Source organism: Castor canadensis, chromosome 4 (assembly GCF_047511655.1).
Source record: "Castor canadensis chromosome 4, mCasCan1.hap1v2, whole genome shotgun sequence".
Lineage (NCBI taxonomy): Eukaryota > Metazoa > Chordata > Mammalia > Rodentia > Castoridae > Castor > Castor canadensis.
Genome location: NC_133389.1, coordinates 164,896,194 through 164,922,984, shown reverse-complemented (window position 1 = coordinate 164,922,984; position 26,791 = coordinate 164,896,194). Strand labels below are relative to the sequence as shown.

Genomic DNA, 26,791 nt, shown 5'->3' with positions numbered 1-26,791 from the left:
AAGACATGATTCCACTGTAGTTTAAAAAGTAGTGGAAGAATTAAATCACCAAGGACATCAAACGTGTGCATGCCAAACTCAAAAACATTGCACTGTAACAGTTAAACCATAATCACAGCAGAAGTATTAATCTATTTTCAGCAAAGCATGAGTCTAACACCAACCAACACACTAAACTCATGTTGTCATTGTGCATTTTGTTGGGTTGGTAGCTTTGGTTGACTTTATTTACATTTCTGTTGGGTTTTACCGTGACATATAAGCATGTAGAATTTAGACTTTAGTAGGTTTGCACAAATCTAGGTTATATTACAATTAACATATTTTAAGTCCAACAATAAGAGTCTGTTGGAATTTATTTTAAGAATCCAAAATCTGTATCTTATAACAATTTTCTGATGACTAGGAGAAAGGTGGCTTGAGGCAAGTCATCTTTTTCTAATTTACACAAATTTGCCCTGTGTGCTAGTAGCAGTAAGCTAAGTTTTACCTCCTCTCCCGCTGAACTGTGATGAAACCTAGATTCTACCAGGCACCGTGATTTTATTTGGCCTTGTCACAGTTCAAGTGCATCATATTCAACCTACATCAGGCAGTTAAGACTCTGTCCTTCTCTTCTTATTCCATTTTCCCACCTACCTCTTCTCCCTCCCTTCTTCATCTGGACTTACCCCTCTGTCTTTTAAATCACAACAAATCACTTTTCCTGGGTAATCTCATTTTCCAAAATTAACACAGCTTCTGAGCTGTCCATTGTAGGAACATGCCAGATCCCGTGATCCAGGAAGACAGGAGGGCTCCAACCCGAAACTGTATTTATGGAGCTCTCTCTGTTCTGCCCTATCTGTCTGGATCTGCTCCAGAGCCACCTAAACATCAATTCGTAAAACTATTAACTTGTATACTGCTCACACAGGGGTACAAATCACTCTGAGTCACAGTTAGCTCCTGCTCCTTTATAACAGTCAGCCTCAGGGTCAATTTAGACTCTAGTTAAATTGCCACTGCACTAAGCCCCACTACAAAATTTTAACCCTAAAGCAACACATGATTTGACCCTCAAATCATCCTACCTCTTTTCATAAGAAACTTCACAGAAAGCCATTGTACAGAAAGGATGCAGAGCTATTTGAAGAGTGTCTACTCATGCCAAGACAAGAGGACAGGATAGCACGGGACAGGTGATCTATCAACAAAATCCCAGAATGTTCACGTGTGTTAAATGAGTATGGAAAGTACAAGAAATCTACAATTGTTCCCTGAATGTGTACAACAGATGAACATTTTAAACTCTTTTTTATTTATTGTTTATTCATTTATTCACATGTGCATACATTGTTTAGGCCATTTCTCCCCCCTGCCCCCTCTTTCTTCCCCCCACCCCTCTTGCTTCCAGGCAGAACCTGTTCTGCCCTCTTCTCCAATTTTGTTGAAAGAGAAAACATGAGCGATAATAAGACGTAGCCGAACATTTTAAACTTTAAACATCAGAGAAGTTTTAAGACATCTGTCCATGACCCCAAGTCATCAAGTTCTGAGCTGGCATGCCTTGCTCCAAGGGAAATCATCGTGAATGCAGCTGTTGGTAGGACTTGGATGATTGTGCAGCTCAGGCTGATGTCACTGTGGCGTGAGTGGCAGCATGGAAACTGGGGTGGCATAGAAGTGGACCCTAGAAGTGGACAGAGTGTCAGTATACAGTATGGCCCTCCATCCAAGCTTTTGCTTCCTTCACACCCCCAGCCCCATTGTTAAATTCTTACACCAGCGTCTGCTTCTTCCCTACATGAAAGGAGGCGTGTTTTCAAGGATGTATCTATTCTGCCACCTAGCCCTCAGGAGCGTCACTACACTAAAGCTGCCTTGAGCAACTGGGTCTGCACAGACCTCAGTCCTGCTGAGCTTTACTTACCTGGGGAGGAACCTGAGGGCTGGATTGTTGGTTTTTTTGTTTTGTCTTGTTTTGTTTTGTTTTTAAGGTCACGCTGTACTTTAGCTTGGGACACAGATGAGACAGTAGCATTATGCCTGATGTGTGCTGGTCTCCTGGAAAAGGACTGAAGTCAACATCATAAGTCTTGAAAAAAATGCTACAAATAAGCTTGTCTGAAATACTGGTGAGAGTAACACATAGCAGAGAGTCTAGCTCCCTAAAAGGTATTTTTCCTCTCCAAGCAGGAGAATCCATAAACTTTATGTTCTACTAAGAAATCATGCTTCTCCAAACCGTGTTATCAGGCATCATTTTTGCCTCGGAAATGACTTTGAAGCTCACAGAAAACGATCATGAGTAGCACTTGTAAACTTCATAAAATAAAAGTGCTCTGTTTCTTTTGAAATTTGTCCAGATAAAGAATACAAATCCTTCACTCAATTGCATTTTTCAAAACTTGGTTTCGATAGGCAGTCAACCTTTTAAAGGAAAGAAGAGGGCGATCCCTAGGGAAATGGGGTCACAAATGGATGCCATTAAACTTCCTACTTCTCCAAGAAAGATGTGGCTAAAGGCATCAAAAGCTCAGCTATGGCAGAGGAGGAAGGCTTGTGGCAGTGAAAAAGCAGCAAGGGAGGTCTCTAGGTTGGGAACCTGGCCTGAGACATTTGAATCTGGCAAGAATAAAGGAGCCCCTCCCAGTGAAACTCCATATAAACTCTCTACCCAAGCAATCTTCTACACGCAACTGTGATGAGATATAGGCCTTAAGCCTGGGGGAGGGGAATGAGCTCAAGAGAGGTCCACAGGCATCCCGACCACCCAACACCCTTGTCCTCCACTGTCATATACTAATTGTGGCCTCTTCCGTGCAAAACTCACCCGGCCAGTCCCCTATCTTTGGACAGAATCACTGTAGACAATCCCAGATGCTAAGGATTCTTCTTTCTCTTGTGGCTTTTGGAGAAGCCCACTCCCTCAGGTGTCCTTGGACAGTACGGCCAATCCCTGAATTCCTCCTGCCTAAGTCCATTTGAAAGCAGAGATAAAGAATGGTTGCTTAACAATGACAGTGTTACAAAGTGACTTCTCTCCCTGGCCCCTCTCCCAAGGACCATCTCCCAGCACATTCTCTTCTCTCTGCCTTTCTCATCTTCTTATATTTGTCTTCATGCCTGGTATTTTCCAGTCACTGGAAGTCAGCTGGACAAAAAGAGTGTCACTGGAGTCCATCTTCTGAGAACATGGTGACTAGAACTAAGCAACTCATATTTCTTTGGAAGGAGGACCCATTTTCCCCCTTATCTCAAGGACACCAGTGTGCCAGCTGAACAGTGGAGGAATGGATCACACACTGCTCTGCCACTCTTCTAGTCTGAACTTGGCACGAATGAGAAAACAACACTTAATCTCCCTAACTTCTAAAATATTTACACCAGATTTTTGAATATTAATTTGCTCCCTGTTTTACCAACAGACAGAGGGGAGAAGCAATTGGAAGCAGCCTTGCTGCTTTTTTTTTTTTAATCATTACACACAGTTCCTCCTCCCTCTTCCAGCCAACACCTAAAACCCCTTTGGCAATAGGTGCAAAAACACAACTTTTAACTTTGGGCTTGTTTTAAAATGTGCCTTTTGGCAAAGAGATAAGGAGAAGATAGATGGGGATCTGGGGGTGTGAACAGCAACAAGTGAGATGATCCTGAAATCAAACTAGCAAGAGAAATATTTTCTTAAAACCAGTCCTCCAGAAAGAGTTCTTATCATAGATAAGGGTGCAGTCTAGTGGTAAACTTCATGAAATGCAGCCCCTTCTCCAATGGAAGGTTAGAGCACTTAGCAAGAAAGGAAGAGAAATGTAAAAGGGGTAACAGTCCCACCCCAAGTACTCCCCAAAGAGGCAGTGACAACTGGTCATTCTTTCTGACTTGCATGTGCAGACCACCGCCTGCCCACCATCTTCCTTCTTTCAAGGCTTTGGGTTTTTTTTCATTTTTCTAAAGAAAGAAGGAGTCCCATAGTCCAATAGACTGACTGAGCTTTCAAGTGTCATGATGTTTCTGGTCCGGTGGTCCTGTCACCTCATATCCCAGAGATGTATCTGTTTGCACCCATTAATCTTAGGACAAGATCTTGCCTGGTCTGGCACCCATTCCCTCCAGGAACGGCCCTGCCCAACAGAAATAGCCCTTGAAAGCAACATGAATGGTACCACTGCAGTCCACCTTCCTTCCATCTAAAACTCCACATAAGGACACCTTAGGACACGAGGCAAAGTTTACAGACTCAAGTGCCCGTCACTTGCACCCAGCAGTGTTGCTTAGATGGATGTCCCTTTCTGCAAGTACACACAAACACACACACACACACACACACACACACACACAGAGCTTCCCTGGCCAACAATGTAGATGAAGGAAAGTGACCACTGATTGACCATATGACCAAATACAGTCACTGCACCACCAACAAAAAAAACACCCTTGATTAAATCCCTGTCCCCAGGGCTTCCTGATTAGCTTCCTTTTTTTTTTTCCCCCACCTTTCTTTTTAATTCACCACCCATCACTGGCCATCATACATTATTGGTCCCACAAACACACATATACACACCTCTTACATGATAACAGACACTAGCTAACAGTTGTTTTCCAAAGGTTGGGAAGAATTTCTTGGGCACGGTGTAAATCCAGTAGACTAATAAGAAAATATGACTCCCTCAGCCCATGTCCTGGCTAGTTAAGGGATAGGAGGGGGGAGACAGAGTCCCTCTCATTGTGTTCACCCTGCTCTGAAGACTTCTCTCTTCCATTCGTCCCTCCACCTCCTCCCCCTCCACGCAACTCCAGCCTGTCCCCGAAGCCCCTTTCTCACATTCCGGGGAGAGGAGGGTGCTGTTCAGGGAGCGAAGGGGAGCCCCCGTGTGTCTAGAAGGCCTCTCCCCACCCCCACCCCGTGTGAGTTTGTGCTGCAAAGCTTGGCATCCTTGCCTGGGTTGGGTGTTGGGGAGCTCAAATTGCAGCTACAAACTGGCTGACAGCCAGGGGCCGTCTATTTAAAAGCGCCTGCTCGACCGGAGCCCGCAGTCTCTTTGGAAACTTCTGCCGGGGGGGGGGAAAGGCTAGAAAAGAGCTGCAAAGCTGTGTGGGCTTTTTCCCCCTTTTTTTTTTTCTTCTTCTTTTTTTTTTTTTTTCTCTTTTTCATTACCTCCTCCTGGGTTTGCACCCTTCTCCGGACTTCACGCAGAACCTGCGAATTTCGAAGAGGTGGTGGCACAGTGGGAGAAAAAAGGTGCTAGTTAGGATTTGGGTTTGGTGTGGTTTTTTATTATTATTATTATCTCTTGATTTCAACATTTTCTCCCACCCTCTCTGCTGCCTCCAACGTCTCTTACCTTTTCCGCCGCAGCGGCGCGCCGCTGGAGGGTTAGAAAGGAGCGAGGTGTATCTTAGATTTTAAGCAAAAATTTTTAATTCAAACCCATTTTTCTTCTTCCCCCCCACACACCTCCTTCTCCACAGCCTCCGCGTTCATTATTTCGGTGGTTGCTTTGGGGTGAGCAGTTTTGTGGCTTTTCCCCCCATGCAATTCTGACCAAATCCCGCTTGGGGGTTTCGCCAGCCTCAGCTCACTCTACGTGCACCTGGCGCGGCTCTTTCCCCCCCAACCTGTTGCAAGTCTTTAATCCTTGCAATTGGGACTTGCTTGCAGACTCCTCAATTCTCTTTCTCTCCCTTCATTTTGCAAGTTTCTGGGGGAGGGCACCTGCTCTACCTACCAGAGATTTAAAAAAAAAAAAAAAATCTCGAGGCGCGCTCTTGGCCCCTTTCTCCCCGCACTCTCGCTCTCCTGCCCCGCCCCGAGGTAAAGAGAGACTCGGAGAAGATGGTGCTCACCACGATCCTCCTGCTGCTGGCCGCCTATGCGGGGCCCGCCCAGGGCCTGGGCTCTTTCGTGCACTGCGAGCCCTGCGACGAGAAAGCTCTCTCCATGTGCCCCCCCAGTCCCCTGGGCTGCGAGCTGGTCAAAGAGCCGGGCTGCGGCTGTTGCATGACTTGCGCCCTGGCGGAGGGGCAGTCGTGCGGCGTCTACACTGAGCGCTGCGCCCAGGGGTTGCGCTGTCTCCCCCGGCAGGACGAGGAGAAGCCGCTGCACGCCCTGCTGCACGGCCGCGGGGTCTGCCTCAACGAGAAGAGCTACCGCGAGCAAGCCAAGATCGGTGAGCGAGCGCAGTGTGCCAGATACACGGCGCCCGGGCGGGGAACGCGGGACGGGATGGGCCCGCGCACTTTGCGCAGCAAGTGGCTTAGAGCCTGGTGTAACCTGGGAGTAGTCGGGGTGGGTCCTTGCACCTCGGATTTAGAGCTCTGGCGGATCCTGCTACCTTGGGCTGCCGTCTAACTAAGCCTTTCCCAGTTTTCGCTCCTTCTTACCCCTGCCTCCACCATACGCGATCCCCACCATCATCACCTCATTGGAACACTGACTCTGAGCTCCTATTCGGTCTTCAGGTCCAAACTCTCTGGTACCCAATATTCAGTCTAAAAGAGTGAATGTTACATTACCAACTCCCTCCTCCACTCCACCCCCATACTTTTTTTTTTTTTCTGAACTTGAAAAGAAAAATCTCTTTGTTAAAACATTGTTTTAATTGGGGCCTAGAGAGGCGTTACTATCTTCTGGGTTAATTCTACCTTTGTCCCTCCAAGACCCCCCCCCGCCCGTTTCCCACCCCCTGTGCCTTCAGACATCTATCCCTCCACCCCCTACTTGGGCGCACGTGAGCGCGCACGTCCCCCCACCCCACCTTGGTAGCTAATGCCTTCTGAGTGGGGGCCTTAAGGCCCCTCCCACGTCCACACACATTGCTTTTGACTGGGTATGATTGATTGTGGTAGATGGTAAAACACGTTAAACTACAAAATGCCAAGGTTTTTTTCCTCAGGAAGAGAAGAAATACTTCAGGAGCGCTGGGGTAAGGCATGGGGTGGGGGTAGGAAAGAAGGGTTTGCGTTCTATGCTGAATGTTCCTCCCAGAATCTACTCCCCACTCCCCATCCTTTTTTCTTTTCTTTTTTTTTTTTCTTTTTTTCCGCCTTTTGATTCAGTTTTTACCTAGAATGAAGGGTGGACTAGAGGTAAAGTGATGGGGGATTCAGACATAGCAACTTCCCAGACTATGCTGATCCCTCCTATCCCGCCCCCCTCCACTCCACCCTAGCCCCCAGCCCTTCTCCCTCAGTCACTCAAACCAGATCACAACTGGGTGTGGCATAAATGCGTGAGGGGCCCTGGAAATGCAGAATGCAAAATTCAAGGGACTGAGACTGAAAGGCCCTGCCCCAGGCGCCTCCCCTCCGTTTACCCCGCCCCCGGTTGCCCCGCCCCCAAATTCTAGGCGCCTGGAGTCTAGGGTTTAAATGATTGACAGAGCTACTTAGAACGTTGTGCCTCTTAAATCAGATTTCTTTTGGGAGTTACCTTATCTTAAATACACATTTTATTACATATACTTAAATATATATATACATACTTAAATATATATATATATTTTTTTTAAGTTTAACAAACCATACACAAAAAGTGTGGGTTCTGAGGCATTAATTCGGTTATTGATTCTCTCCTAAAGGTGTTCGGACTTAGCTACATGTTGTTTTTATTTATTTATTTAAGTGGTACTGGAGTTTAATAGATGTTTATTTGGTTTAATTTCTTACTGGGACAAGGCCATTAGCCCCACCTTTCGCCCTCCATTACTCACGATCACCCCAACATGAGTTTTCTTAAATGAGCACTATTATGTAGAGAGAAGGGCGCCGGCGCTTGCCAACATGCAGGAAAGCTTGCCTGAGCTCAGCCTCGATTCCCGCGAACTGCAGGTTTTGACCATCGTTGGTGGTTCCTGCATGAAAGGGGCGGAGCAGTGGGGAATTTGGGGGACATTGCAAGCCCATAAGTCCCAGACACCGATTTACGGTTATTTTTACTAAGATTTTGCCCCCCTCCTCGAAAAGGTATGAATTGATTACCTGGCTCAGAAGCTAGCTCTCTAGATAACAATCCGGTCACATCAAAATTGTGGAAGTTATCACGCGGCAGCAACCTGTTCCCACTTTAATTGCCCAGCGGTGTGGTTGATGCACTGTAGCTCCTATGGAAGGTGTGCGCGCACGGCGCACGCGCGCGCAATTGCTGGGCCGGCAAAGCAGGCGCGTCCAACTTCCCGGTCCAACCTACTCCGCGCGCGCACACACGGACACATACACACTTTTTGTCACACACACACACGCACTTTTTGTCACACACGCACTTTTTGTCACACACACACGCACTTTTTGTCACACACACACGCACTTTTTGTCCCACACACACGCACCTTTTGTCCCACATCAGATCCCCTTTAGAATTCTCTGCAGCCCTATCTTCATCCCCCACCTCAGGATATCTTTGAGCCAACTCGAAGTCCGAGGCAACCTCCTCTCCTCGCCCCTGCCCCAGCCGCACACTTCTCGCCGACCCTACCCCGCCTAGGGCAGGTGCCTGGCAGGCTGCAGTTGCGGGTTGGCTGTGCTCTGCCCGGACCCAGGCTAGCGCCTTCCTCCCGGACAGACCAAATGAGACTGGGAGCTGCTGGAGAAGGCCTTTGAGCTAGAGAGCCGTTGGGTGGGGCCCAGAAAAGTTAGAGATATTTCAGAGATCGTTCTTAAGGAGAGGAAAATAAACAGCGAGACGTGAAGAGGGTGCCTTTCAATCCTTAAGCCAAAATTCCTGGTCTCCAATCCACCTACCTCGCCCACCCGCCCCCCCACTCCCACCCACCCCTACCACCAAAATCTGTACAGTGCTTGTAAGAATTTATCGTTCTCCCGCAGTTGATCATAAATATATATAAATATATACATACATATACATATTTATACATATATACGTATATACATAGGCACACACATACATGTTTATGTAAAAACGTGTAATATAATGCACATATACAGTATTATACATTTATATAATGTACAACCAAAAAGTATATATTATTTATTATTTATATTATATAACACCCCCCCATAAAAAGTCATTTCTGGAATCAGAAATGGGGAGGGAGCGGAGGAGAGTGATGTGGCAGGCCGCCAAAGCTTCCGGGAGGGAGAGCAGGGCTGTGAAGACTGGTGTTGTGCTGGGCTGTTGCTGAGCAACGGGAGAGGGAGTAGTTAGAGGGAGCCTGGTGCTGGAGTCCGCGCCTGGCCCTGCGTTTTATTTTGGCCAGTTCAGAGGCAGAGATAGATATAGAAACAGGGTGGTGTGTGCGAGCCTGGAGGGAGGTGAGGGACAGGAGTTCTTTATCGGGCCAACCTCAATAAATACCAGTGAGCTGAAGCTGGCCAATAAAGGCCCAGGCTTTGCTCTGGATATTGTTTGGGGAAGGGCCTTGTGGCCTTGTGAGCTAGAGCCCCACTTACTCAAGGGAGTCTGAGAAGTCTTTCCTGGCCTGGCAGAGACATAAAGGTTGAGACATAGGGAGAAGTTCTGGATTTCAGCCCTGTCATTGAGAAATAAGAGGCAAAGAGGGACAGAAAATATGCTTCTGGGAAAGCAAGGAGAGAAAGAAAAAAAAAAACATTACCTAAATGAAAATGAATCCGGCCTTTGCTTGTTTGAGGGGTTTGGCCTCCATCACCCTGGCTTCAACTCCAAGCCTGGTCCAAATGCCATGCTGAAGTCAATTTCCAGAGTAAGGTTTATTGGCCAAATTTATGTCTGGGTTGAACAAGATCGTGGAAAACTGAAGGAGCCAGATTCCTTTCTCACCCGCACTCCCTCCCTTTGAAACAAGTCTTTGAGAGCCGGCTGTGCCTGAGCCAACCAAAACGGAATTGGGAAGACAAGGGATGGTGCTTTAACTTGACTTTTCTTGCCTTTTTCCCCATCTTTCCCTGCTTTCTGCTGTGTCAGCTCAGCCCAGAAGAAGGAGCACAGCTGGCACAGTAAGAGCTCCTCTTTTTTTTTCCCCATTTCTCTTTTTCCTCTTAGTACTCTCCCCTCCCCTCCCACCTCCCCCCATCTCTACCCCCAACTCTAAGGCATCCCCTGAGGGCAGGAGTCTTAAGTCTGAGCAGCTGTGAGTTAGTCCTGGGGCTTGAGCTGGCTTTGAGTAGGCAGGTGGGCCTGCAGCTGCAGGGGAGGACCAAGCTGACCCTCCAGCCAGAGGTCACCTCGAGGGTTAGAGCAAAGGGCATGGGAGCAGCCATCCAGAAGCTCTGGTCCCTTAACGCAGGGAGGAGGAATGAGAGGGAAGGGGAGAGAAGATTTGTCCAGTTTTCACTTTGTACCTGAGCTATTCCTATGCAACTTGGAGATATTTAATGTGTAGAAAATAAAACTGAAGAACAGATCACTGCCCTCCAAAGCCGCTACATACAGAATCTAAATGAATTCTATAAACACTCCCACCAAGAGACTAGAACAGAAAGAGAGGCCAGAGAATGGTTGCCCAGAGAGACAAGTAGGCAAGGGCAGGGAGTGGGTGTTTAGTTTTGGTTTTGCATTTTTACCACAGTTGGTGCAAAGGGTGTAATTCCTGGAGACCATTCTTAAGTTTCAATCTGGGTATTCTATTCAAAGCAATAAGATTGATTATATATCTGCAGAAGTAAATAAACAAACAAACAAGAAGACCAGTGTAGGCTTCTACTTCCCTCCTCACACTATCCAGAGAACTCCCCTTTTGCCTTCAGTTCCATTTCTTTCCATGATTTCTGTTATGTCATTTATTTATTTATTTCATATTAATCCTGAGGAGTGACTAGAAATGTCTCTGAGTGGAGAAATGGCCTTTCCTGCCAGGCCACTCAGCTTAGCTCTGTCCTAGAATTGTCTAGATACTGGCCAAAAAAAATGTTAAAGCTGGAAGGAAAGTACAGCAGTCATCACAGTCAAGACCCTCACTTCACCAGCAAGGACACTGAGGAAATCACTTGCCCAAGAAAAGGGACAGGGTTAGGGGCAGAGACAGCACTCAAAATCAGCTTCTCCTTAGGATCCCAGCCCTCCATTCCACCATTCATGGCTCATTCACTAGTCAGTAGGAGCCCTTGCCCAGGGTCTGCTCTAACCTGCCATCAGGCCTTTAGCCAACATTGCCAGATGCTCCCACCCCATGGTGGTTGGTTGTAAAAATGAAAGAATAGCCCCTCACTTGGAGGTGCTCTGTTTCATGGGCAGGAGAGTGAAGACTCTTATTCTCTCATTTATTTCTGTCCCTTTTTCTACACAGTCTTGCAAACAGGACTGGCTTAGGCCAGTTGTTTGGTCAGGGAAGAGGGAAAGAAGGGCATGAAGGAATGGTGTTCAGCCCAGCCTCCAGGTCCATGTGCCAAACTCCATTTCCTGAAGACAAGGAGCTCTCCTGATGTGGGCAGGCAGGCTTTTGCCTCCCCTTGGCTACACAGCAGTGTCTCATCTTTGCAGAGAACACAATACCACTGTAGTCTGCTTCCCAAGGCAACTTGCCTCCACAGCACAGGCCTCCCTGTGCTGGCAAGGAGGATGACCAGATCTAGGTAGGGTTGGGTGACAGAGATGACTGGGGGATTGCTGCATCAGAAGGACAGACAGGGAACCATCTGCCCAAAAGCTGATGAAGAAGAGAGCCACCTGTTTGTGAACACATGCAGGTATGTCCAGATACTTCTGCAGAGAGGGGAGATATGCTTATAGGTTATAGCAGGAAGCTCAGGCTTTCTGAGGCCACGCCAAGAGCAATCCTAACCTATCTTGGAGGCTGAGGCAGCTCCTTCCTTCGGTAATGCTTAAAAAGGAGGCAGATACCAAGAGCCCCTCTTCCAACAGGTTGGACCCGCCATCTTAACCCTTAGGTTTCAACTAAATAGTTCACCTTCCCCTGCACATACTGGGGCTTGAACTCAGGGCCCTGAGCTTACTAGGCTGGTGCTCTACCACTTGAGCCATGCCCTCAGTCTTTGTTATTTTTTTCAAATAGGGTTTTTCACTTTTTGCCTAGAGTTGACCTCAGACCTTGATCCTCCTGTCTCTGCTGCCTGAGTAGCTGAAATAAAATTACAGGCATAAACCACCACTCCCAGCCCTAGTTTATCTTATTTTTGATCCCTCAGCCTAAACCTTCAGATGTGATCTTTCCCTTGCCAAATTCTGAAGTAAGGTCCCACTGAATTTGCACTCAGACCTAGGCCTCAGATGACCTCTGTTGGTTCTTGGGGTTGTTTTATATGAGTTCCAGTTATTTGAACCATCCAGAACATACCATTGGGACCATTACATCCCTTTGTCACTCCGCCAAAGACAAGTCTCCTAGCTCCTTTAGAATAGCACATCCAACTGTAATATCATACACAGAATTTTTAATTTCTAGTGGCCACAATTTTATAAAGGTAAACAGATGAAAAATAAATTCAGCAATATATTTCAACATAAATACATCCAAAATCTCATTTCAGCATGTACTCAAATGTAATGAGGTAGCTTACACTGTTTCTTAAATGTTAAGTCTTTGAAATCTAGTGTGCATTTTACACTTGCAGCACATCTGGAAATACTTCATAAAATTTACAGTTGAAAAGGTAGATTCACGTACCATAGTTGTTCCAAACACACTTCAATTTTCATCAATAACCAAACTAAGTATCTTTCTAAATTTTGAGTTGTAAGATCATTAAGATTAAATGAATCTTAAAATTCAGTTCCTCAGTTTCACTAGTCATATTTCAAGTGTTTGGTAACCACATGTTCAGTGACCACCAACTTGAACAGCACAAAGCCACCAGCAAGCCCGTCCCTCACCTGAGAAGGGAATCCCTTAGTCCATTACCCCTTCTTGCCCCAAAGAGTCAATAAAGAAGAGTTTGAGGTTTCATTGACAGACAGGACTCCCTTGTTTGATTCCTAGCAGTATCCCTCTTAGGAAGTCATGGAAGTGCTACCTGCTCCCTGCTGCCCCCTTCTGGTCATCCAGGAGTTTGTAATGTGAATGGGTCTTAAATGGAAATGTGACCAAGCCAGAAACGGTTGTTTGGTGTATGGGGAACAGATATAGACAGTTCTACTGAGCACGTTCCTCAGTCCACAACTCCTGGACTGTGGATTCTTATCTTGGGAGTTGTGCATCAGTATGTCTTTCTTATGTCTACATTTACCACCAGCCACTCCCAGGGACCAACAAATACACACCAAAACCATGGCCCTGAATCCTAATTTGATTTCAGAAAAAAAAGAGACTTTGTTTACCTCTGTTCCTACACAGTGGGGTATGTGTAAGTGGGAGTTCATCCTTACACGCTGTGGATGTCACCAGCTTGACATTTGCTACATACACACTGTGAAGGGTGCTGGGTCCCTTTTCTTGTCCATCTTTAGGGAAAGACACCCAATGTCCTTAATTCAGCGTAAAGGAGTGGAATTACCCAGAAAGGAGAACTCCCAGGGTGATTGGGGCTCCAAGTGGAGCTTAGAGCATCGTGCAAAGTCCTTCTCACCCAGGGTTGCAGTTAATTGCCCCAGAGAAGAGAGAAGAAATATCACTTTCTGACAACCCTTTCTGATGTCAAATGAGCCTTACATCTTGTGGTCTAGAAGTAGACATCTGTCAGCCAGGTACCAAGCAACCAAAAATTTAGTTGATTAGAATTAAAGAGATAAGAGACAATAGAGGCCTACAAAGACAGAGACCTGTGCTAAGAGTTAATTAACATGTATGGGCTTATTTAATCCTCATAATAACCATAGGGAGAAGGAGCTATTATCACACTCCTTATAACTGGTGAGAAAACCCAAACAGAGAGGAAGAAGAAACCCCAATCAAAGTAAATCAGCGCCAAGGTTTATTGAGTCAATGTTAACTGCCCATCTTCCTCTCAGGAAAGGCAGCTGAAGGCCAAGAGCAACACAGCTTATTATAGCTACTCAGTAGTGGAGCTGGGATTCGAACCCCATTAGTCTGGCTCCTGATTCTGAACATTTACCCACCGTGCTATCTGATGCATGCAGGATATAAAGGGCTTGCATTCCCATCTTAGCCAACTTTGCTGTTGTTCTAGAACACTTAACCATTTCCAGTTTCCTGGTCTAAATGGGGGTCGTAGAGGAACCCAGCTGGGTATATGCAGCCCTCACTGTTCACTCTTCTCCACTCCCCTATTGTGGCCCTTCTGGCCCCTCTTCTCCTTGGGATCACAGTTGTTTGGATTTGTTTCCTTCTTGGACGGTCAGCACTTGTTTCTGTCTCAACTTGTAGTTCTGGTTAAAATGAACCCAGGAAGATGGGCACAGTGGTGCACACCTGGAATCCCAGCACTCAGGAGGCTGAGGCAGGAGATCTTGAATTTGAGACCAGCCTGGGCTACATAGTGACACCCTGTCTCAACTAAACACCCAGGACACTCACACCTGTTACTGATGGTAAAGGAAAAGAAAAACTATGTCTTCCATGAGACACTAGTGCCAGACAGATGCTAGTCAGGGCTGGAACTGGTAGACAGAGAGACAGTTGCAGCTCCCCTGAGAGGCTCCACAGTCCCTCCTTACCACCCCTGTGCCCTTTCTCTTTATGCATACGCACAGACACACAGTGCAATTGAGTTAATTAGCATCCATAGCTGGGAAACAGACTTCAGGAGACTGAGACATGTCTTACATTTTTTTAAACAGTGAGCCGCTGGTCCCTTTTCTCCCACAAGCCTTGCGTTGCAGCCAAAGCAGGAGACTGCTTGTTGGCTGGGAAACAGCAAGGCAGGGAGCAGGGCTGTGAAGCTTCCAGCCTAGCCTTACTATTTTCGTCTGTACCCAGGCGTGGATCAGTGCCCTGGACCAGCGCTGTCCAGTAGAACTTTCTGCAATGATGAAAGTGTTCTATATCTGCACTGTCCAGCACAGTAGCTACCAATCCCATGTCATGACAGAACACTTGAAATGTGACTAGAATAACCAAGGACTCTTTTTTTGTTTGTTTGGTGGGACTCTGGCTTGAACTCAGGGCTTCAAGCTTGCAAAGCAGGCCCTCTACTGCTTGAGCCACACCTCCTGGCCATTTTGCTCTGGTTATTTTGGAGATGGGGGAGTCTCTCGAACTATTTGCCCCAGCTGTCCTGGAACCACGACCCACCCAATCTCAGCCTCCCAAGTAGCTAGGATTATAGGCCTGAGCCAACTGCACCTGGCCTCAAGGACTCAGATTTTAATTTTGTTGAATATTTATTAATTTAAATAGCCATATTGGCTCCTCACTGCTGTATTAGACAGCACTACCTTAGACCAAAGAGGAGCCCCGTAGATCTGGGATACCTATTTCTTTCCTGCCCTGGTTTTGCTCATTCCTTGCTTCCCTATGTCTCTCTAGAGCAGGGTGATTCTGCTTCAAGGCAGGGACATGCATGAAATGATCTTTCAAGGCATCCGATGCTCTCTAGCTTGTGCAATCTTATATTGCAAAAATACTTCTAGACTCATTTCTCTTTGCCTCTTGGGAAAATTCATTTGTGTATTTAAAAAATATTTACTGAATACCACCGAGGAGACAATACATGGCAAAGCTTTGGCCATAAGAAGTTGACTATTTACAGTCCACAAGGAGCTGGAACGAGTGCTAGAGAAAACCCGACTGCCATTTGTGTTTTTCATAGGGAGATTCTTGGCATCCCCATCTTGTCTTCTGACTAGAAAAAGATTGGAGAGCCTGGCCAGGTGGCACAAACCCATAATACCACCACTTGGAAGGCTAAGGCAGGAAGATCATGAGTTTGAGGCCAACCTGGGCTACGTGGCAAGACCCTGCCTCAGAAAGAGAGAGAGGGGAAGGGATTGAAGACTCCTCAGGTGGAGGTGGGCTGACAAAGCCCTTCACTCTTCCAGAGCTTGAATTCCAAGTATGCCTTAATATTTTTAACTTCTGTAGGTCAAGTCACAATATCTAAGCCACCAAGGTTTCTCTTATGTTTGATTATGAGGTCCAGGAGAATGGGAAACTAACACCACCCATAAACAAGATGTTGACATGCCACAACGTTACTAAGAGCTACAGGGTGGAAGGTGAGATTTCAGGTCTCCACCTGGACCCATCCATTGCTCTTAGTAGGAGGCTTCCTAGAACTCATACAAGAGAGCCGCAGTGGCCACAGGGCGGCCTTGGAGAAGGCCATGAAGCTTGGACAGGGTGTGGACATTGTGCAGTGGTTCTGTGTGCAGTACTGCCCACCCTGCAATGCCTCTGGGCCACAGCAAATGAGTGCATGCTCAGATACTCCCTGTGCTTGCTGGGACACGGAGAAGAGCGCAGTCCTTGAATGTAACTATGTGGATATTATAGCATCTGTGTGAACAGAGAGCTGAGCCCTGGCAGGGTACAGGCAGGGAAAGCCAACTGGAAGGACTAAGGCTAGATGCCATAGCAGACTCAGAGCCCACCCCCCACACAAATAGCAGGATAATAGGAGAGTCCTTCCTTGAGAGAGAGAGAAAGATCCGGGGTGTTCCTCCCTTCCTGAGTCACTTTCTATTTGCAGATTAAAGAAACACAAATGAGCCATGTCCCCCTCTCCTCTAACCCCTGCACCTGCTTTCTCCATTCTCCCAGCATCCCTCACTTGTCTATCTCCCTGAGTCTTCAAATATGTTCTGGAGACACATAAAAACAGAGAAAAAGATGGCAGTGATCAAAAAATTAGGAGAGGGAGTAATCCGAATGCCAGACTTTAAAATTGCTTACTCCCTTAATAAAATTAAAAAAAAAAAAAGAAGAACGAGCCCAGGTTGTGTGGCTCTGTCTCCTGCGCCATCTACCGGCCACCTGGAGGTATTGACCTGCTTGTCAATTTCCAGAGCCCACTGTAAATTTACTTTGCAGTTCAAGTGTAGAGCAAGCTTCACTAGGAAGTGCTTCCTTGTATCCCACCTAAATCCCCTCCACAACCTGGGTTCATTTTCTCTTGGTGAAATAGCTCAGGAATAGGCAGTAATTCGTGCCCTCTTATTTCATCTAAAACTTAAACCTGTCCAAAGTTGAAAGTCTATTTATGATTCAGCCACAAAGCAGCTGAGTAGGGTTAGCTGGCTCTGGCATTCCAGCTCTAGTCTTGCTTTCCAGTCCTTTAATCTTCGTGGCTCTACACTGGCTGTTGTCCAAGTTTCCACTGTCTCTCTGGAGTCTACAGGTGACCACAAGACCTGATTAGTGTCTTTGATACTCGACTCTCCTGCTGCCTAAGTAAGTCCCATGGGGTTAAGTGGCACCGAGACCCAGGAGGCACATCAAACTTTAAGCCTACCCTTCAGAAGCAGCCAAAGAGAGAAGGGGAGGGGTGGGGTGCCCTCAGAAACCCCACTTCAGTGTGGCCAAGGGTTTGCCTTAAAGAAAGATACCAGTAGCTGGGCACTGGTGGCTCATGCCTGTAATCCCAGCTACTTGGAAGGCAGAAATCAGGAGGATTGTGGTTTGAAGCCAACCCCCGGGGCAAATAGTTTGTGAAGTCCTATCTTGAAAATACCCAAAACAAAAAAATGGGCTGGTGGAGTGGCTCAAGTGGTAGAGCACCTGCCTAGCAACCATGAGGCTGAGTTCAAATCCCGGTTCTGCCAAAAAAAAAAAAAGAAAGATAACAGATTTTATGTTTTGTTTGCTGATATCATCACTTGAACACTTTCCAAGAAAAGACTAAAAGAGGTCAAAATATCAAAATAAACTTGTCCCAAGGCTTATTGAACACAGCCCCATCCTGTCAGGAAGGGTGACTCAAGGTTAAGGCTGCCAAGGTACTTAGAAAAGTCCTAAAGGTGAAGGGTCTTGATGTAGAGAAGACATGATACATGGAAGAGCACCATGTTTCCATAGCCTTAAAGGCCAGCGAGAAAGAACAAGTTGAGAGGACAGCAGAAAGATGACACCTTTGCTCAAAGGGACAGAGCTCCCCTTCCCCACCAGAGTTCTCCTCCCCCCCACACATACACAAATAGGTAGCTAGAGGAGGATGGGATGGGCATCCCCATCCCAGATGTCTTTAAGAACTTGAAATTGCATACATTGCAATGCCATCAGGCTTTCATGACCACCTTTTTCTGCCTTCTCCCCTATTCCAGCAGCACCCCACTGCTTTTCAGGACGAGGGCACCTGCTGATGCCCAGAGAGGCTGAGAAGTGACACAAGTTACCCAGTGAGACAGGCCGGAAACCCTCCTGTGCCCCATACCCTTCTCCCCCAGACTGAGCCTCAGGTTGGGTCTGTTACTGGATGGCAGAACCTCGCCCTTGCATTTTCACTAAGTCCCCAAACCAGCCATGGTCCTCCTGTATCCCCACCTCCAATCTAACCTGTCCAGCAACCAACAAAGTCATTTCCCCCAAGATGTGTTCCTTTAGCCAGTCCCTAGTATCCTGTATTCCATCACATCAGACAAATCTGGCACTTTGGCTTAGTCACCACAGCAGGTATACTGCTAATGAACAGAGTCAGGGCACTGGGGAAGAGGGGAAGAGGCCAGAATGGAGGACTGGTGGTAAACTTGGTTCATGAAGGGCCTGCCTACAGCTCTTCCACGTGCTATCCCTTCATTATCTTCATTACTTTCCTTCCTCTCCTGTGAATAAAATCCCAATTGCACCAACCACTAGGATTGCTACAAAGCCTTGGAGGCTTTGTCAAGGAGAAACAGGTGCTCAGGTGCTTCCTGTCACTCGCCATCCTGACCAAATTCGATCAGGTCTCCAAATGTCTCCTTTCATGTGTTCCTAAATTTTTACTGGGCTGAAAGCCCAAAAGTCAAGTTCTATGCCTCTCAGGCTACATACAACAGTGTCTTTCCCAAAGGCTCTCATCTTTACTATGTCCCTTCATCCTGACCTCAAATTCTTCCCTCTTCTTTTATTTCCCATCTCAGATGCCTATCCATTACCATTCCTGGGGACTTCTGGGAGAATGGAGTAGGATTCTTCCTTCACTCTATTTATTGGGGCTACACAAGGCCCTATTTCCTTTTTGAGTACTTGAAAAGAAAAGGCTGGGGATGTAGCTCAGTGGTAGAGCACTTACCTAGCATGTGCGAGGCCCTGAGATCCACTCCCAGCCCCAAGACCCACCCCCTCCCCACACAAAGAGGGCAGTGAAGTCTGGGCCTCCCTCTCCCACCTGTCTCCATACCTAGTTTCACTGTGGGCCATCCTAACCACACCCTGCCCACCTGGGAACAGTAACCTACGTCTTCTCAGTCTAGGTCCACTAAGGCTGTGGGGTCAGGGAGATTAAATTAGAAAGGACAGTACTTATGAGAAAAGAATTTACTGGATTTCTGTGGACTGGAAAGGGCTGGGCAGATGGGATTAACAATCAACAGATACAAGAACAAAGTCCTACCTCTCTAAAGGTCACAAGTCAGCTAAGTATAGATTGTCACCAGGTCATTCCTATATATAACTGCTCTAGCCCAAGCCAACTGTCAGCCTGTCTCAGACTGGAGCTCAGTAATGTTCCAGCCTTCCAGCGTCTGGAGCACAACACAAAGCCACTTCTGAGTCAGAGCGGGAAGCAAGGCCTCTAGATTCCATCTGCCTCCACCCTGACCACCTCCAGGCCCCACATTTTGACTGTCCTGTCTTCCATTTCCCCCTCTCCTGCTCCTTATCATGATCTCTACCACGTGCTTCTCCTCCCCCTGGTTCCCTAGGTCCAAATGGGTCTCAAAGCCCAGCACAAAGAAAGCACAAAGGCCTTACTGGGAGGACAGACTTGGCCACCCTTGTCCATGTCAGGCTGTCCCCTATTTCCATACCTTGGCCTAGATCTCAGGGTTCTTACATCTCAACAACTGCCCCAACCACCATCTCATCTACTAATCCATTCCCCTTGGCTACTAAACTGCTCTCCATAAACCATTTCTTTGCCCTTCCTTCTTCCTGCCCTCAGAAGATTCTCCTTCTCTGTGAAGTCTTCCTACCTACACTTCATCATGTAGAAACTTCCCAGCCCTTCAATGAACATTGATTTTCCTCCCCTGGATCTTGTTCTCTGGATTCCTCCAGTCAGCTGAGCTCCAGGAGAGCTGAGACCTTGTCTGCCTCAGCCTCTATTACTCCTCTCACCCTAAACCTTCCAACCCTGGGCTTCCAGCTCTCAGACATTAATCCTCCGACCCTTCTCCCTTCAGAGAGAGATTCTCGTGAGCACGAGGAGCCCACCACCTCTGAGATGGCTGAGGAGACCTACTCCCCCAAGATCTTCCGGCCCAAGCATACTCGCATCTCCGAGCTGAAGGCTGAGGCCGTGAAGAAGGACCGCAGGAAGAAGCTGACCCAGTCCAAGTTTGTAGGGGGTGCTGAGAACACTGCCCACCCCCGGGTCATCACTGCACCTGAAATGAGACAGGAATCAGAGCAGGTGAGTCTCAGGAATTCTCTCCCTAAGCCACCACCCCAACATCTGACTTTTTCCTGCATCTACAGGGACATCTGTGGCATCAGGAGTTGTGTAGACCAGATCTAGCAAAGGACAAACTGCTTAACACAGTAACTCACATCAGGGTTTTGGAAGATCATTTTTGGAGCTTGTACTTATCAGAACCAAGAGTTGTCCAAGTGAGTGGAATAGAAATGCCCATTCAAGGAAAGTAAATGCCAGCACAGTGACCACACCAGATTTATGACCCCTATAGCTACGTCCAGTCCTCAGAAAAGGTTGAACATCCGTCTACAGTATCTGAAGACCCAGGCCTCTGGTCTTCATTACTCAGCAGGATAAAAAGCTGAGGTGGGTCACTTGGAAGACAAACAGGAAAATAGAACTCGCCTGGCCACATTCCCCAGACACACAACCTGGGTCACACCTCTGCGTAGCCCCCTTGGTCCTGCCAGGCCTTTCATCTCTCCTGTCCTCACAGGGCCCCTGCCGCAGACACATGGAGGCTTCCCTGCAGGAACTCAAGGCCAGCCCAAGAATGGTGCCTCGTGCTGTGTACCTGCCCAACTGTGACCGCAAAGGATTCTACAAAAGAAAGCAGGTACATTTCCTACCCCATGCTTCCAAGATCAAACAGCTGCAGACATCTGCCAGGGAAATTCTACCATGGGCAAGTGCCTGAGATTTCCACCATTAATGATTTAGTGTTTCCCAAATGTGCAATATCCATTCACATATCACAATCATGACTTTTCTTATTCCCTCCTGTACTATAATCTACCGAACTTTTCATGGCTACACCTTGTCTACGTGGATTCACTGAAAGAGGGAACTGTAACAATGAGTCACATCCTGTGTTGTTTGTGCTTCTCTCTCTCTTTCTCTCTCTCTCTCTCTCTCTCTCTCTCTCTCTCTCTCTCTCTCTCTCTCACACACACACACACACACACACACACACATACACACACAGGACTCTAAAACATATTTTCTCCATGTACTGTCAGAAATCATTTCATGTCACTTCAGAGCCAGGCTCCACAACCCTACTTTCAGACAACTAGTAATTCTTAGCCTATGGCAGTGGTTCCCAAACTACCAAGGCTTAAGAACCACCTGGAGGGCTTGCTAGAGTTTCTGATTGGCAGATCTGAGGTGAGCTCAAAAGGTTTTGCATTTCTAACAAGTTCCCAGGCGACCCTGACACTGCCTAAAGCAGACCCCTAGTCGAAATTAACAGTTAAGAGCCAGACTGCCTTAGGGTACATCTTGGCTCAGCCACTTCATCTGTGTCTCCTTGACCCAGATACTTAAAATGCCTTCAGTTCCTCAGGTAAAATGGGGACCAGCAATACCCACTGCTCTCAGCTGTGAGGAGTCAGTAACTCATATTTGTAAAGAACTTAGAATAGCTCCTGCGACTTGACCCGTGCTAAGCAGTGTCTGGAACACAAGTATGCCTCTTATTACAATGGTCATGACCATGGTTATCAGATCATGTCCCTCCCTTGAGGATCCCTGGAAAATACCCAGTTGGAGAATCCAAAATGGGTAACATAAAACAGGGATTGTAGGAGCTACCCAAGGGCAAGCTGAAATGGGTCTCCAGAACCCCCAAGGATTGAGTGTGGCCCCTGAACTCTTTAGGGATGAGAGTCTGTCATGGGGTGGAGAAGAGGTAGGGCAGACAGAAGCAAGGCTTCAGTACAGCTGTCTCACTGCCTGTCCCCCCACCCCCAGTGCAAGCCTTCTCGTGGCCGCAAACGTGGCATCTGCTGGTGTGTGGACAAGTACGGAATGAAGCTGCCAGGCATGGAGTACGTTGACGGGGACTTTCAGTGTCACACCTTCGACAGCAGCAACATTGAGTGATGCGTCCCTTCCCCTTCCTTTCCCCCTCCCACCCCCAGCCCCAACTCCAGGCAGCGCCTCCCTCCTCCCCAGGACGCCACTCATTTCATCTCATTTAAGGGAAAATATATATATTTTTTTTTTGAGGAAACTGAGGACCTCGGAATCTCTAGCAAGGGCTCAACTTTGAAAATGGCAACAACAGAGATGCAAAAGGAAAAGGAGACCCCTTACCCCTTGACAATGGTTTTCTTTTTTGAGACAAGTTAAATGAACAGAGAAGGGAAGAGAGAAAGAGAATGAGGGAGAGGAGAGAAGAAGGCATTGGTGTGGAAGAGAAAGAACAATGGAGAAGGTTAGGAAGAGAGGAACGCAGGCAAGAAGGAAAGGGTACCAGGACCAGAGCTGAATCCATACTTTGTGTCCAGCTCTGGCTTGGTATGGGGAGAGGATGGGGCACTAGAAGGTGTGGCCTAAGATATGGCATTCAGTGATAGTCTTGGAGGTTTTCCCAGCCTTGATTGGTCAGGGGGAGAAAGGAAAAGACAAAACATGTCAGTACCTCTCTTAGGTTTACCTCTTCTTTCAGCTGGAATGAGGACCTTCCTCCTGTCCCTTCTCTCCTCTTACCCTAGTGGAGTGTTTTCTCTACCCCAAATTTATAAAGACTAAATGCATTCCATTCCTCTGAAAACAAAGCAAATTCAGAATTGAGTGGTGTTAGATTGGTTTTCCTAAGCAGATAATTAAAAATTAAATATGTCTGCGTATTTCACTCCTCATGCAGGTTTTTAGAAATCAACGCATATCCCAGATTGAAAAGACTTGTTCTTCCAGAGTGACAAAAAAATATGCTGAAACATATGGTTTCAGCCCCTGGGTTGATCCAATACACAACTAGCACAGAGCCTGTATGGAGGAGGATAGGCTGAAAAACAAAACAAAACAAACAAAAAAAAAAGATGGGCTTGTATTTATCCACAAGGCTCCATATAGTCGTATATAGGCATATAAATTCACTTTATTTCTTTTTCTCTTTCTTTCTTTCAAAGGCTTGCATTACCTGTTCAAAGTAGTTCGTATGGTGTATTGAGAAGCTTCTTCATCCTAGGCAAACGAGGAAAATTCATATTTTCCTAATATCACCCATAGCAACCAGCTTTATTTAGGCATGAGCCATAAACTCAGCTCTTTATGGGGCAGCGTTGGATCTTTTAATGATTCCCCACCTGCATCCTACCTACTCACCAGGCCAGGTAACTGCCTGCACCATGCTGCCCAGCTCATTCCATTTCAGCCTTCAAACCCTCAGGAAGGAACTGTCTCTGGACACCATACCAAATGAGCCCAAAAGGTCCAAGTTTGATCCACTGCTCCTGCCCTAGCCTTTTCCTTTCATCTGGATAGACCTGCTAAGCCTCTCCCACTCTCCAGGCTGACAAAGCAGGAGAGACACTGACATGAGGGATGTCAAAGAGGGAGGTGGTGGAAAAAAGTTTCAATAGGGGAAAACAGTAGATGGACCAGAGGGACAGAGGGCTGGAGGAACAAAAATGGCAGTAGAAAGAGGGAAAGCCAATAGAACTTTCCTTGGGTTCCCTACCTTATAAATCCCTCTGGGATTCAAGAGGAAAGAGAGAGGAAAATGGGGAACTGGTTTGTAAGGTAGAAGTGTAAGGTAGAATCCAGGCCATAGAGCCAGGGAAGTTGGGTAATTTTAAGTAGGCTGTAGACTTGAGAAGCTGAATGGGAACAAGGATCAGTAGGCCTGCCATGCATTTAAAGGGCAAGACAGTGTGCTCAGATGCCCCACCTTCAGCCCACCATGAGGGACGTGAGGGCAAAGAGTATTTCAAGCTCTTCTTCCACTCTGGCTGGCCCATGGTTTTTCCTGGGGGTGGAGGATGAAAGGAAGACCTAAGACAACCTGGGAATGGAAACTCCTAGGGTTCTGTCATTTGCAAGCCAGATACTGATCCAAGAAAAATCCCATTCTTCACTGACTTCTTCAACAAAGGGGTGACCTTGGGACTATTCCTAAAACTGATAATAGACTGCCAGGACAGGGGGCTTGAACACTGGTAAAGGAAGCCCTTTGTTGCTATGGACACAGTTCTCTCCGCTCTTTCCTGATGGCATAGCACAGTGGAAACTATCAACAACACTGAACCTGGGCCAACAGAGGGACAGCAAAGAAGCAAATGTACTTCAACTCACAGGAGATATATTGCCATGGAGCTTGGGGGATGTCTCCTATCCCCCCACAGAACAGTTGGCTGGGGATGGGAGAGGTGGTTGATCTTCATGAGACAAAGGGCCTGATGGGGATGGCAGCTGTGAGGACTTATTGGACCTGCCAGGTCAGCGCACCCCATCTCTGCACAACTGTCCCTACAGCCCTGACTCACACTTCTCTATGTCTTAGGCCAGTATCCTGAATCTCTTCCATGATCCTCTTCTTTCTGCCATTTTTTATTTGGATCTTGGCAGTTTATCTGTCAAGTGGATACTGGGGTGTCATTCCCCCTAAGAAAAGACTGAGCCAAGAACTCCTTCCTCACCCCCGCCTCTCCAAGGACCGGACTGATTCTCGAGAGAGGTACTCTCTTTATCCCATTGTTTGCTCAACCTTGAGCTGGCCTCTGCCCTTTCATGGGCTCTTTGCTGTCAGCCACAGGTGGTTTTTAACCCCCTGCCAGACACTTGGGGCTTCCCAAGTGCCTCCTAACCCAAACCTGTGAGTCTCTCTATTGCGTGCAGGGAGTGCAGCTAGGCAGCTGGCCTCTCCCTAGAGGAAGCTGGACCTTCATGGCCAGCTGGAACTAAACCTCCCAAATAGAAGGCATAGCTGAGGTGAGAGTGAGGAGACCACAGGAAAGGAATACTGTCTTTCCCATGGCAGGGGGAGGGAAAGCAGGCTTGCAATGCTGTATATCCTGAGTGGGGAGCTCCCCAGCTCCAGGCTGGCCTTTGGCCAACTATCTGCTCCCCTTGAGGCCTTGGACTCGGAGGTTATCTATGGCCTCAGGTCTAAATGCTGCCTGCCCCAATTCCCAGCTCCACAGAAGGCCTCTTTTTATTCCCTTGTGACTCATGCCTCAGAGCAGTGGAAAAGATACCTCTGTCTTCCCCTACTACTGCCAGCCAGGCCTAGCCAGGACTGGTTCTCCTTCCCCAGCCCACCTGGACCCATCCAGGCAAAGTAGGGTACCTGGGGAGGAGGAGACTCAAATGTTTCTTCGACAGCCAGGCCTAGACAAACAGGTCTGGGTACATCAGCCCCATATGGGGGAGGAAGAGAGGCTCAGGAGGCCCTCTGTGGTCACTCCTCTTCTCCCTTGCCCCCTTTTCCCATCACCACCTCTGTCTCCATAGTAACCTCCTCTGGGGGAGGTGAGCCTTAACCATCCTTGTCCCTTGACCCAGTTCCTTAGCAGCGACAAGCCCTCTTGGGGGCAGCACCCTCTCCACACATGGATTCAGACCCCTAGAGGGCTCTGGTTCAGAACCAGAACTTGAGAGAAGAGTGGGCCAAGGAGAAGAAGCCCTCTAGTCTTGGAGAGGAACTTTCTGGCTTCTAAGAGAAAGGAAGCTAAGTACTGAAAGATGGCAGGACAGGAGAATGGGGTTTGACCAACCAACAACCTGGGTGTTGTACTGTCTTTATTTTTAAAACCACTAAAGTGCAAGAGTTATTTTGCACTGTTTCTCCACCTTTTTTTTTCTTTTAGGTTTTTGTTTTTTTTAAAGCATACTTTCTTGGTTTCCTAATGGCGTATCTACTTAGTTAGTTTCACTGACTCTGGCCTCCTCTCCTTAAATCCTTCCGGATGGGGAAAGGAAGGTGGAGGGTCAGAGGGGAAGGGGTCCACAGCCACCCTGTATCCATTCACCCCACTTCTCTGGTCCCTGGTCACCAGCCTCAGCCCCATCACCACCACCAACACCACCGTCACACAGTAGCCCTGTCGTATGGATAGCACAGTTGTCAGACAAGATTCCTTCAGATTCCGAGTTGCCTACCGGTTGTTTTGTTTTTGTTTTTATTTTTTTTAAGACAGCAATAACCACAGCACATATTACTGTAGTTCTTTATAGTGTTACATACAGACATACCATAGCTCTGTTCTCTCCTCTTTTTCGTTTTCAACTTTAAAAAAAAAAATGCTCATAATCTTTACTGGTGAAAAAGATGAAAAAATAAACCAACAAACAAAACCAGTTTGTGGGACAAAAAAAAGCAGAAAAAAAAAAAATCACATGAATGCGAAAGAGCTCTGCTCCTGTTTAGTATTTTGTACTTAAGGAAATAAAAAAGAAAAAAACCAGAGGATCTCACGTTTTATTAAAAAAAGTGAAGATTGCTGTATACTATTTATTCAACTTATAATTTATGTTACTCGTTGATCTTTGTCTTTTGTGGTGGCAAAGCATTTATTTAATAAAGTTATGCATTCAGTTAGCCTGCGTCGGCTTCCTCCAGGGGCTCAGGGAAGCAGGTAGAGGGCAAGGCAAGCATCCAGGTCTCTCCATAGGCTAAAACCAGACCAGAAGGAGAGAGGACCCAAGCCTGGGCGTGTCCTCCAGAGAAACCCCTGCGTGG

General features: G+C 47.1%; 1 protein-coding gene and 1 long non-coding RNA gene across 7 annotated transcripts; one reads left to right on the top strand and one right to left on the bottom strand.

The window, feature by feature from the left end:
• Nucleotides 1-1,380: 1,380 nt before the first annotated feature.
• On the bottom strand, nucleotides 1,381-8,547 carry LOC109701010 (uncharacterized). Of its 6 annotated transcripts, XR_012447379.1 has the most exons (8): nucleotides 7,963-8,186; nucleotides 7,781-7,835; nucleotides 5,328-5,351; nucleotides 5,141-5,182; nucleotides 4,924-5,034; nucleotides 2,816-2,956; nucleotides 1,913-2,046; nucleotides 1,381-1,672 (listed from the first exon to the last, which is right to left on the bottom strand). It is a non-coding gene; the product is annotated as an uncharacterized lncRNA (long non-coding RNA). The 6 variants fall into 6 exon arrangements; XR_012447376.1 differs by lacking the exons at nucleotides 4,924-5,034; nucleotides 5,328-5,351 and adding an exon at nucleotides 8,369-8,547 and having other exon boundaries at nucleotides 7,963-8,084; XR_012447378.1 differs by lacking the exon at nucleotides 5,328-5,351 and having other exon boundaries at nucleotides 7,963-8,184.
• Nucleotides 5,049-26,516, top strand: Igfbp5 (insulin like growth factor binding protein 5). The gene is made up of 4 exons (XM_020186370.2): nucleotides 5,049-6,152; nucleotides 20,093-20,322; nucleotides 20,822-20,941; nucleotides 22,078-26,516. Exons 1-4 carry the CDS (start codon nucleotides 5,819-5,821, stop codon nucleotides 22,207-22,209), a joined length of 816 nt encoding a protein of 271 aa, XP_020041959.1. The 5' UTR covers nucleotides 5,049-5,818; the 3' UTR covers nucleotides 22,210-26,516.
• Nucleotides 26,517-26,791: the final 275 nt, after the last annotated feature.

Excerpts from the sequence above, each read along its gene's own strand:
- Igfbp5 (XM_020186370.2), top strand. The coding sequence starts at position 5,819 with ATGGTGCTCACCACGATCCTCCTGCTGCTGGCCGCCTATGCGGGGCCC. Across the intron at positions 6,153-20,092 it reads CCGCGAGCAAGCCAAGATCG|AGAGAGATTCTCGTGAGCAC; the intron begins GTGAGCGAGCGC and ends TTCTCCCTTCAG. Across the intron at positions 20,323-20,821 it reads TGAGACAGGAATCAGAGCAG|GGCCCCTGCCGCAGACACAT; the intron begins GTGAGTCTCAGG and ends CTGTCCTCACAG.